The sequence below is a fragment of the Hyperolius riggenbachi genome, chromosome 8 (assembly GCF_040937935.1).
Source record: "Hyperolius riggenbachi isolate aHypRig1 chromosome 8, aHypRig1.pri, whole genome shotgun sequence".
NCBI classification, from domain to species: Eukaryota; Metazoa; Chordata; class Amphibia; order Anura; family Hyperoliidae; genus Hyperolius; species Hyperolius riggenbachi.
The window spans coordinates 37,422,719-37,435,593 of NC_090653.1; the positions used below are offsets into that span (position 1 = coordinate 37,422,719).

The 12,875-nt window shown below is 46.9% G+C and overlaps 1 protein-coding gene across 1 annotated transcript in view; it reads right to left on the reverse strand.

Moving 5' to 3' along the window:
* The window catches only part of PSMB9 (proteasome 20S subunit beta 9), a 29,170-nt gene extending 17,277 nt beyond the window's left edge, over positions 1–11,893 (reverse strand). The window contains exon 1 of the mRNA XM_068249345.1: positions 11,757–11,893. Within this exon, the coding sequence (XP_068105446.1) occupies positions 11,757–11,807 (51 nt within the window). The 5' untranslated portion in view covers positions 11,808–11,893. The remainder of the gene's footprint in view (positions 1–11,756) is intronic.
* Positions 11,894–12,875: the final 982 nt, after the last annotated feature.

A 12,875-nucleotide genomic window follows, 5' to 3' on the forward strand; every position in this document is an offset into this window, starting at 1 on the left:
CTGAACTACACTGACTAACTGACAGTCAGTATTCACTGGCTAGCTAATACAGTAGTACAGTAGTATATATACAGCAGCACAGAAACCTGCGTGCAGTGCCTGCCTGCACAGTAGCACAACAGCAGACACTAGCAGCATAGTACACTCTGAACTACACTCACTAACTGACAGTGTAATCACTACCTAACTAAATACAAGTAATATCATCAATATGTGATCACTGTAATTAGCAAAAACGCTGGGTTTTCACACCAAAATGCCCTTGCTTGTGACAGAAATGGCCTGGAGATACTCTCTCAGACCACAGTCTCTTGCAAGGACGGAGTTTCTGGAAATGGCCGCTGGTTATATACAGGAGGGGAGGGCATAGACTCCCCTCCTGTGATTGGTTGCTCTAGCCTGCGTCAGGGGCCTCTGATTGGCCCAGTGACATGTTCTGGGAAAAATCCGCATCACGGCCGTGATAACGGGTCGTGACCCGTATTTTCGTACGCATGCCGTGAGCCGGATTTGACGCGATGACGTGATCCATGCGGATCACGGCATGCGGCTCACGGCCTTCGTGATGCGGAAAAATGGCCGTTAATCACGCGTACTCGTGATCACGACCATTCGTGAGAGCACCACTGGTCATCGGGGAATCACTAAAAATCTGGTATACCGGATCTTTAGCAGGCATCGTGCGGCTGCTTTACACATGCTGGTTTCCAGATTATTGGCAGAGGCGGTCTTTATCGTTCGCCACGGCCGAGTTCAAACCAGTGTTTGTATGTAACTTAAAGAAACTCTGTACTGAAAAAAGTGCCCCTGGGGGGTAGTTACCTCAGGAGGGGGAAGCCTCTGGATCCTATCGCAGCTTCTCCCGTCCTCCTCGGATCCCACGGTGTTCTCTCTTTGCCCCTCGGAAGGCACAGCCAACAATTTGTCAGGCTGTACAATATTTACCTTCCCCGGCACCAGCTGTAGAGGCTCTTGGCTCAGAATAGGCGGAAATAGCCGATCCCAGTCGGGTCCACTCTACTACGGAGACGCAAGTCTCCTGCACCTGTGCAGTAGAGCAGACCCACCTGGGATTGGCTATTTCCGCCTATTTCCGAGCCGCTATTGCGCCTGCGTTAGAGTCGGTAAGGTAAATATTTACATGGCCGCCTCTTGGAGTGGCAAAGCAAGACCACCGTAGGACGGAGGAGGACAGGGAAGTGTCGATAGGATCCAGACAGAGGCTTCCTCCTCCCAAGGTGGGGCATTTTTTTTCATACAGATTCTCTTTCAGGCTATTCCTGCTGAATGAGGTGGATTGGGAACAATCCTAAACTGTATTATGAGACAAGGGCATCACCTTGGTAAAGAGAGAAGCAAATGGGCGTTTAAAATCTCAGCTTCAGCTTAATTATCAGCAATGAAGTTCCCTGTCTGATCTTTTAGAAGTCCTATATTCTTTCTCAGCCTTTTTTCTTTTAAATATACAGTATGCAATATATATATACAGTATGTGTATGTATATATATATATATATATATATATATATATATATATATATATACAAATATATACAGTGGGTTGCAAAAGTATTCGGCCCCCTTGAAGTTTTCCACAGTTTGTCACATTACTGGCACAACCATGAATCAATTTTATTGGAATTCCACATGAAAGACCAATACAAAGTGGTTCCATAGATCGATGCAAGATTGCACACCACGATTGAGGTGCAAGGACCCATGTAAGTCAAACAAAAAGATCCAGAAGGTCCACACACTCAAAAAGTAAACTTCCAAGTTTTATTCAGACAATGTGACAATATTCCATTCCAAATACCAACGATTCGTTTCGGGGCCCCGTGAGGTCCCCTTTGTCAAGGTAACACGAACAGAATGGTGACGTAGGCAACACGAACATAATGTTGTACGCGTGAGAAGTGGAACGAAAATCGTACATGATTCCAAACCTTTTTTACAAATAAATAACTGCAAAGTGGTGTGTGCATAATTATTAAGCCCCCTTTGATCTGAGTGCAGTCAGTTGCCTATAGACATTGCCTGATGAGTGCTTATGACTAAATAGAGTGCACCTGTGTGTAATCTAATGTCAGTACAAATACAGCTGCCCTGTGACGGCCTCAGAGGTTGTCTAAGAGAATATTGGGAGCAACACCACCATGAAGTCCAAAGAACACACCAGACCGGTCAGGGATCAAGTTATTGAGAAATTTAAAGCAGACTTAGGCTACAAATAGATTTCCAAAGCCTTGAACATCCCACAGAGCACTGTTCAAGCGATCATTCAGAAATGGAAGGAGTATGGCACAACTGTAAACCTACCAAGACAAGGCCATCCACCTAAACTCACAGGCCGAATATGGAGAGCGCTGATCAGAAATGCTGTCAAGAGGTCCATGGTGACTCTGGACGAGCTGCAGAGATCTACAGCTCAGGTGGGAGACTCTGTCCATAGGACAACTATTAGTCATGCACTGTACAAAGTTGGCCTTTATGGAAGAGTGGCAAGAAGAAAGGCATTGTTAACAGAAAGCATAAGAAGTCCCGTTTGCACTTTGCCACAAGCCATGTGGGGGACACAGCAACCATGTGGAAGAAAATGCTTTGGTCAGATGAGACCAAAATGGAACTTTTTGGCCAAAATGCAAAACGCTATGTGTGGTGGAAAACTAACACTGCACATCACTCTGAACACACCATCCCCACTGCCAAATATTGTGGTGGCAGCATCATGCTCGGGGGTGCATCTCTTCAGCAGGGACAGGGAAGCTGGTCAGAGTTGATGGGAAGATGGGGAGGGCCAAATACAGGGCAAACTTGGAAGAAAACCTCTTGGAGTCTGCAAAAGACTTGAGACTGGGGCGGAGGTTCACCTTCCAGCAGGACAACAACCCTAAACATAAAGCCAGGGCAACAATGGCATGGTTTAAAACAAAACATATCCATGTGTTAGAATGGCCCAGTCAAAGTCCAGATCTAAATCCAATCGAGAATCTGTGGCAAGATCTGAAAACTGCTGTTCACAAACGCTGTCCATCTAATCTGACTGAGCTGGAGCTGTTTTGCAAAGAAGAATGGGCAAGGATTTCAGTCTCTAGATGTGCAAAGCTGGTAGAGACGTACCCTAAAACATGGGTCCCCAACCTGGGGTCCGCGTCCCCCTGGTGGTCCGTGGGCAGATTTCTGGGGGGCCGCGGCGGATCTGGCCTTTCTCCCTCTCCCCCCGCGGCCGCCGCTCCTGTTACCTTATGAGCGGGCGGCCGCTTCCTTCCTTATATTCCCCCATGGTAATGGCTATCGCCGCTACAGGAAGCCGCTGCCCCGCCTCCTTCCCTCCTTACAGCAGCCGCACAGGAAGCGCTGCTGTAATAAGAAATGCTGCAACAAGGAGAGGAGCTATGGGGGAATATAAGGAAGGAAGCAACCGCCCGCTCATAAGGTAACAGGGGCGGCGGCCGCAGGGGGAAAAGGCCACCTCTCCTAGCTACACTGGGGCAGCTATACTGGGGTAACTACTGGCTACACTGGGATAACTGTACTGGCTACACTGGGGCAGCTATACTGGGGTAACTGTACTGGCTACACTGGGGCAGCTATACTGGGGTAACTACTTGCTATACTGGGCTAACTGTACTTGCTATACTGTGGTAACTGTACTTGCTATACTGTGGTAACTGTATTTGCTATACTGGGGTAACTATACTAACTATATTGGGGCAACTATACTACTTAACTAACTATACTGGGGCAACTATAGTCCTTATACAGGGGCCCTAGAGAAAAGTATGGTTGGGATAGTGGGCCCCGGGCTCAAAAAGGTTGGGGACCCCTGCCCTAAAAGACTGGCAGCTGTAATTGCAGCAAAAGGTGGTTCTACAAAGTATTGACTCAGGGGGGCTGAATAATTACGCACACCCCACTTTGCAGTTATTTATTTGTAAAAAATGTTTGGAATCATGTCTGATTTTCGTTCCACTTCTCACGTGTACACCACTTTGTATTGGTCTTTCATGTGGAATTCCAATACAATTGATGCATGTTTGTGGCAGTAATGTGACAAAATGTGGAAAACTTCAAGGGGGCCGAATACTTTTGCAACCCACTGTATATATAAAGGTAGTCCCTGACTTACGAACGACCCGCCGATACAAACGCCATGGAATCTCTGTACCCAAAACTTTTTTAAATACGACTTGTAGTTTTTGAGAACATCGATTTAAAAAAAATCAAAGAAAAATGGCTTTTAAACGTGTATAAGCTGGTACAGAGGGCAGAGGTGACACAGAGGGGGACACTGGAGACACTGGGGGGCACAGAGGAGGTACAGGGGACAGAGATGGCACAATATTCTGACTTAAGAACAGATTCAGGTTAAAAACAAACCTACAGTCCCTAACTTGTTCGTTAACCGGGGACTACCTGTATATATATATAACTTTTTTGGGTTTGACCTAATATTGCTGGCAACTTATTTTTCCTCTTCCACCTTTGCAAGTCTGATGACGTTTTTACAGTTTTTATTACACTCCTTGGGCTTGATTCACAAAGCAGTGCTAACTGTTAGCACGCCTGTAACAACCCCCTTAGAACGTGTAAACTAACTTTTCGCGTGCAAAACTTTATGCGCGTAAAACTTTACGCGCGCACTGCACAGAGCGCAAGGCGCTCCGCGCGAAGTGCCCATTAAAGCCTATGGGACTTAGCGCGCGCATAGAACTTTGCCCGCGTAAAACTTTGCGCGTAAAACTTTGCGCGCAAAACTTTGCGCGCGATCTGATTGAGAAATCCGGTGCTAACCTACTTAGCACCCTGGTTAGCACGTCTAAAGTCTTTAGACGTGCTAAGTAGGTTAGCACCGCTTTGTGAATCAAGCCCCTTATATTTTGTTTCTAGAGATAGAGTCCTCTCATGCTCTAGAGCAGTGTTTCTCAACATTTTATTGATATGTACCACTTTTGAAAGTCTGTGTGCAATAAGTACCCCTTGGTATGGTAAAGATGATTTCAAGTACCCCTATATTTAACAGTAGTACATAGTGATTGGTTCTAATGAATTCCAACCATTTACTATTGCTTTGAAAGAACAACTGAGGTGAGAAGAATATGGAGGCTGCCATATTTATTTCCTTTTAAACAATACCAGTTGCCTGGCAGTCCTGCTGGTCTATTTGGCTGGAGTAGTGACTAAATCAGACCAGAAACAAGCATATGGCTAATCTTGTCAGATCTGACATTAATGTCAGAAACATCTAATCTGCTGCATGCTTGTTCAGGGTCTATGGCTAAAAGTATTAGAGGCAGAGGATCAGCGGGGCTGCCAGGCAACTGGTATTGCTTAAAAGGAAATAAATATGGCAGCCTCCATATCCCCTCTCACTTCAGTTGTCCTTTAACAAGCTGAAATACTAATTTGTTGTTGTAGTTTATATAGGACTTTCTCCATTCCTGCGCAGAGGCCTTCATCACAATATTCAACAATATGCTGAGTATTGCTTGTGGCCATGCTCTCCTCTCCTCTCTCAAGCGCCGGCGCACTGTACAGGTGCCAAGTAGGCCCTTGCCTGTGCATATCTGTACTCCATACATGAGCAGCTCCGTGCTACTGCACAGGAGAGAGTCCTTCTAGCTGCTGCACAGTGTGTCCACACTTGTACACAGAAGATGAAGAGAGTCCCATCCGGCAGCTGAGGGGTTGTGGATGATTGGGGAAGCTGCTGGAACATTCAGACGCTTCCCTCTACAGTGGTAAGTACAGTAGAATAGCGGTTATCCAGAACTCAACTAACCAGACGCTCAAGCAGCCAGAACAAATCGCCGGCAGCATTCACAGTGGTGAAGACCAACTTCTTAGGCTTCTTAGGCCCTGCTGTGCTTATTAAAGGGAAGGTCCGAGCACAATAAAAATTAAAAATCCACTTACCTGGGGCTACCTCCAGCCCCTGGCAGCTGTCCTGCGCCCTCGCCGCGCCCTCAACTGCCAACTTTGCCAGGTCGGCATCTGCTTGGGCTTCCCCAATGCGGATCACTGAGTCGCATCAACGTCATCCAGACTGTACTGCGCAGGAGCAGAACTACTGTGCCTGCGCAATACAGTCCGGATGACATCAGCACAACTACGTGAGCCACATGCTAAAGCACAAGTAGGCCTTTTGCACCGGAGGGGGCCACCGGCGGGAGCGGAGCTGCGGTGAGGGCACAGAACGGCTGCAAGGGGCTGGAGGAAGCCCCAGGTAAGTGGATTTTTTTATTTTTAACCTTTTCACATCCTAGCTACAGTATATTCACGTTGTTGCAAGTGGCTCCTGAAAGCCACACGACGTGAATATAAGTTACTTTGATTTACTGAGCACAGCACACGTGCTAGCACGTGCCTGGGCTCATTAACCCCCCTCCCCCTAACTACACTAAATTTGCATCCCTTCCCAGGGCTCCGATTCACCCACCCCCCGCCCGATCTCCTGTAATACCCATCCTTCCTCCAGCACAATGTAGCAATCACTCACCTGCACTTGTTCCTGCGACGATCGCGATCCCCTCCATTCAGTACCGCTGTCAGCCTCACTATGTATGCCGAACGGATCGGGTCCCGGCTTGATGACGTCATCAAGCCGGGACCCGATCCGTTCTGCAAAGTGAGGCTGACAGCGGTACTGAATGGAGGGGATCGCGATCGTCGCAGGAACAAGTGCAGGTGAGTGATTGTGACTGCAAGGGGGGTGGCACCTGCCATGTGGGGGGGGGGGGCGGTCTATAACGGGCCCACACCTGGCTATCCATATGGGGGGGGGGGTATTTTTTACACACAGCTGGCTAGCCAGGGGGGAGGGGGGTAAAGAGGCCCACACCTGGCTATCTATGGGGGGGGGGGGGGGGTTGATCACAGGGCACACAGCTGCCTATCCATGGGGGGAGAGATAAAGGGTCCCACTTGACTATCCATGGGGGGGGGGTCACCGGGCCCACACCTGGCTATCCATGGGGGGGGGATCAAAGGGCCCACACCTGGCTTATCCATGGGGGGGGAGATTACACAGCACACAGCTGGCTATCAATGGGGCAAGGGGGAGGGATAAAGGGGCACTCCTGGCTGTCCATGGGGGGGGGGGATTACATGGCGCACAGCTTTCTATCCATGGTGGGAGGGGGAGGGATAGAGGGGCCCACACCTGGCTATCCATTGGGGGGGGGGGATTACAAGGCACATAGCTGGCTATCTGGGGGGGGGGGAGGAATAAAGGGGCACATACCTGGCTATCTATGGGAGGTGAGGGGGATTTAAAACGACACCTGGATAACTATGGGGGGGAGGGGATAAAAAGCCCCATCTGGGGGGTTACAGAGGCACACCTGGCTAACTGGGGCTGGGGGAAGGGGTACAGAGGCACATCTGGCCAACTATGGGGGAGGGGAGAATATACAGGAGCACATCTGGCTAACTAGGGGTAGGGGATACAAAAGAGCCACATAAATTGTAGGTAAAGCCAAAGACACAACATTGAAAAAAAGCACCTTTATTTTCAAATATTATATCGTTGCCATACATTGTACTAGGATCATCATTTAAATGTTTTAATAACCAGGACAAACAGGCAAATTTAATGTGTGGGTTTAATCTACAGTAGTGCTTATTATTTTTAAACTATAATGGCTGAAAACTGCATACAAAATAAAATAATTCTTAGCAAAAAGTAACAACCAATGAAAGCCTAATTGGTGGCGAAAAAAACAAGGTATAGATCATTTATGTGTGATAAGTATTGATAAAGTTATTGGCTAATGAATGGCAGGAGTGTGAAATGCAGAAAATTGCTCTGGTTTTTAAGGGGGAATAGCCCAGGGACGCGAAGTGGTTAAGATGCTCAGATGTGTCCTTTAAAGAGGCACTTAAGCCAACCTTTTTTTTTAAACCTGACAGTGTGCACAGTAGAGGAGCCAGATAAGAGTCTTACCGCAGTGTTTGTTTTCTTATCTGGTCCTCTGGTTCCCATAAATCCGCCCTGACAGCCAGCCCTGTCGGCGCCTGACGGCGAATGACCCAGGATAGTAAACACAGAAATCATTCCTTCCTCGCTGGGTCCTTCTGCCGCCGGTGCCGCTGCCTGTACTGAGCTGTGCGAGTGCCTGAACATTGGAAGCGTGCGCGTGCACGGCGCGATTTGCATTGCATAGAAGCAGTGCATGAGCGAGCGTAGCTAGGAGGCAGGAGACGCAGGAAGCTAACAAGCTTGAATAAATTATAATTAATCACCCTGCCGGTAACAATGTAACTAAAGGCTCCAGAGCCGTACTACACAAGCAAAATTGCAGGGCTGGGAAAGAAGATTTAGGTAATATCTTCATTTTGAAAAACGATCCTGGCTTAAGGTTCACTTTAAAGACTGGGCTCCATGCCTATCCCAAGGTTAATATATAGGAGAGAACAGAGGAGCTAAAAGGATAAAAGGGGTTTTAAAGGAGCTTAAAAGCCAAAAATTTGGTAATTAGAGGAGGCAGTGGTGGACTTACCTCCTTCCAAGCAGACACAGCACGATTGTACATTCAGTATTCAGTCTATTTATTAACAAACTCCAGATATCTGGAGTTTGTTAATAAATAGACTGAATGTACAGTCGTGTTGTGTCTGCTTGGAGGAGGTAAGTCCACCACTGCCTCCTCTAATTACCAAATTTTTGGCTTTTAAGCTCCTTTAAAACCCCTTTTATCCTTTTGGTGTCTCTGTTCTCTCCTATATAATATTGTATCCACCCTGGGTGGAGGGTTGCGACCCTTTTCTACTATCTACAGAGAGCGACTTCTTATTCCTGAGTGGGGTCAGGATAATCTCCCCACCTGCTTTTACAGTGGTTGCCTATTGGTGACCCTGACTATTACTCTTTGTCATTATCCCTTTGTCAATACATACTACACTATTGGGGCTCTTGGTGTTCCTCTGTTTATCTCGATCCCAAGGTTAATATACTTTCATTTAATGTGTCTTGACATTTAATAAAGAGTTCATGGTCAGTGGCGTAGCTATGGAGCTGTGGGCCCCGATGCAAGTTTTACAATAGGGCCCCCCAAGCACTCTATACAGAACAATTGATACGGCACACCAAAACCTGCCAATGGCAACTACAGTGTCAGAGGTGCAAGAAGGGGATGGGGAACCGTTTGTTAATGATTACCACTATTCAAAGTATCTATAGAAGTGATTATTATGAGCACAGGACCAATAGAGAGCTAATACTGCAGTTGAGGGAGGGCCCTTCGGGGCCCCTCTGGCCCAAGGGCCCCGATGCGGTCGCTACCTCTGCAACCCCTATTGCTACGCCCCTGTTCATGGTATGTATATAGAATGGGGTATTAGCTAGGCCTATTTTTAACATTGTCTCTCAAGCAACCAGAAAATACACTGATCCGGCATCAGCCAATCTCCGTTGGTGCCAGAGAATCAAGTCTCTATTGGGTGCTAGTAAAAAAGGGCGCACAGGGATAGTGGACAAAAAGGGCGCCGCCATAGACTGCAATGCAAAATATCGCCCAACAGGAAAAAAGGGCGCCCGAGAAATAGCGGTTACAGGGATCGTGTTAACAAAAGTTTTCGTTTACAGAATAAGGTTTATAACAAATATCGTTTACAAGTTCGTTTTGAGTTTGTGTTATACTTATTTTTTCGTTTTAAAATTTCGCTTACAAAAGTATAACAACTACATTTTCGTTTACACTTCTTTGATCGTTTAAAAATATGTATAATGCTTAAATACCGTTTTCAACCTTATAGTATTAGAAATACATCGCTTTTGGTATTAACTTTGTTTTTACACTTACAATGCGTTGATTATAGTTACTAAAATATCGCTTTTACTATTACTGTTATTTTAAGATTTCTAATGCATACGTGATTGTAAGGCTATCTATTGTATTGTATATATTTATATATACTTTTCTCTATTTATAATATTAATGTATATGTGATTTTAAGGCTATTTTAAGGCTATTTATTCTATTACAAATATATAAATTATTTTATTCATGTTATTTGTAGTGAAGTATTTTAAGGATTAAATATATTATTGTTTATATGTGTTTAGGGTGTTTGTGCGGTGGGGATGGTTAGGTTTAGGCATTACCAGAGAGGTCTAGGGGTTAGGGATAGGTACAGGGAGGGTTAGGTTAAAGTTACAGTATAATATACGCAACCAGGGGGTGGTTAGGGTTAGGCACCACCAGGGGGGTCTAGGGGTTAGGGTTGGGTACAGGGAGGGTTAGGTATAGTTACAGTCGAATACACACCACCAGGGGGATGGTTAGGGTTAGGCATCACCTGGGGAGATTTAGGGTTAGGCACCACTAGGGAGGTGCTTAGGTTTAGGCACCACCAGGGGGTGGTTAGGTTTAGGCACCACCAGGGGGGTGGTTAGGTTTAGCCACCACCAGGGGGGTGGTTAGGGTTAGGAACGACCAGGGGGTGGTTAGGTTTAAGCACCACCAGGGGGGTGGTTAGGGTTAGGCACCACTAGGGTGGTGGTTAGGGTTAGGCACCACCAGGGGGGTGGTTAGGGTTAGGCACCACCAGGGGGGTGGTTAGGGTTAGGCACCACCAGGGGGGTCTAGGGGTTAGGGATAGGTACAGGGAGGGCTCTGTGTGAGAGTAAGGTTAGGTATAGTTACAGCACAATATATGTAATATATACAATTTATTAAATTATGTATATTTAAACAAAGAGGGGTCTAGGGGTTAGGGATAGGGAGAGATCTGTGTGAGCCTATAGTTTGGTATAATTGCAGTAAAATATTTGTAAAATCTACCATTGCATTGCTATGCTTCATACAAGTGTAAATATCGTTTTTGTTATAGACGCTTTTTAACGTTTCATTTCAGAATTCGTTTGTTGTTATAGACGGTATTTTGCCATTTCATTTTCGTTTATTTAACCTATTTGGCACTAAATTTTCGTTTACAACCTCTTAAACGAAAAATATGGTTTTGCATTAAAACTTACAATTTCGGCTATACCCCGCGCCCTTTTTTCCAGGCGCCCTTTTTTGATACACGTGTCTCTACCTCATGTAACTTTTTTTTACTTCAGAACTAGTTCACAGGGCTCAATTGCATTGCAGAATAATTACGCCCATAAAAATCTATGGGCCTGTTCAAAGTACTGCTGCGTTGTAACTGATCACGTTATTTTGCCTTGCTGCATGCAGGATTTGTATTAGTGTCTTTGTCCAGTCTCCATTGCAGCTCACACTCATTATAACACGTGCATTAGGCAACTGACCACTGTGAACCTAGCCTTGGATTTGCATGAACTATATCAAGTCCGAATACCCCCTGGACCCATCAGAAGTACCCCCGGGGTACTCACACATTGAGAACCTGGGCTCTAGAGCACTAAATGCTTATCTTTCACAATTAATCACATTTTCGTGTACCTGTATCGGCCTTTGTTACATACAGAATGTTTGTTCCTATGATGTATGCGCAGCACATACTTCAATACTCATTAAGGATCTGTGTGTAATGTTGCCACTTACTTTTTGTGTCCTTGCTCTGTAGCTTTTACAAAGACATAAAGCAGAAGAATGCAGCTTTTGTATTATTATCAGGAGTGCCCCTTTTATGAATGTGTTTCGCTGCTCCAGTGTGCGGAAACGTCCCTCTTCACAGAGCAGCTGGCCTCCTCCTCCCTCTCAGCAACCTCTATGTTGTGGTTTTCTGGGTCTGTCCCTCCCAAGCCCCACTTCTGTATAAGGTAACCCCCTGATGGGCATCACTTACCCCAGTGGACACTTCATAGGACGAGCCCCGGGGGTCTCCAAATCCGGGCATCTTGCTGTGACTTTTCTCTTCTAAGTAAAAGTGAAAGTAGAGAATTGCAGCTGCAGCTTCATCAGTCTGAGTCACTGTGTGACAGGCCAGCCCTCTCCTGCAGAGATCTCTAACCGCCTGCAGGGGGCAGGGCAGGCCCACACATTCACCTCACACCTGCCTAAAGGTGTCCGTTAACGGTAAAATTATGATATGATTATTGATGTATTTTCAACCAGATCATTCAAATGAAAACATTGTTTTGCATTGATCCACAGCATTAATGCTTGCAAACTATTCACAATATCAAATGCTGTTACGATTATACGTATGTAAAGAATCAGTCATGTTATCCTTGCTGACCGCTCCACGCTGGTTGGCGTGAAGTCCTAGTGCGGGGTTCTGCAGGAGATCACGCACGCCGATGCACACGCATCTCCACTTTTCCGCACGCATCTCTCCCAGCAGCGATCGCCAATAGGAGACTGTTATGGCCCGTACTCACGGGCTGCAGAAGTGGCCTGTCGCCAGCACACGTGAGCGTGCTAGCGACAGGCCGGCGACAGCTTCTCTCCAGGTCCCTCCGCGTACACACGCGGAAGAGGGACCAGCGGCGAGACGGAAGCTGTCGCCGACGTTCCTCCTCCCCCCGCCGGAAGCTCCATTTACCTCTATGGAGGTTGCTGTCGCTAGTCCGCGTACTCACGCGGACTAGCGACAGTTGCGGCGGAGGTGCGGCGGCGACTGTTGCCATGCGATTGAAACTTTCAATCGCATGGCGACAAGAGCGACGGGCGACAGTTCGGGGTGCGCGCGCGTGCAACGGCCCATACTCACGGGCGACCTGTCGCCGCAACACGCGCGCGCCGCGTGTTGAGGCGACAAAAGTCCCTCGTGAGTATGGGCCATCAGACAGCGAAACCGACGTCTTTTTACTCTGTACAGCTCTGCGATCTATGGCAGCGCTGTAATGAGGACAGCCGTGTGACATGCCTTGACCGATATGAACGAAACTTGGTATACAAATCCCTTACTACCTGGGATATGTTTTGGGGGTCTCGCTTTCCCCCTGCACACCTGGGCGGAGCT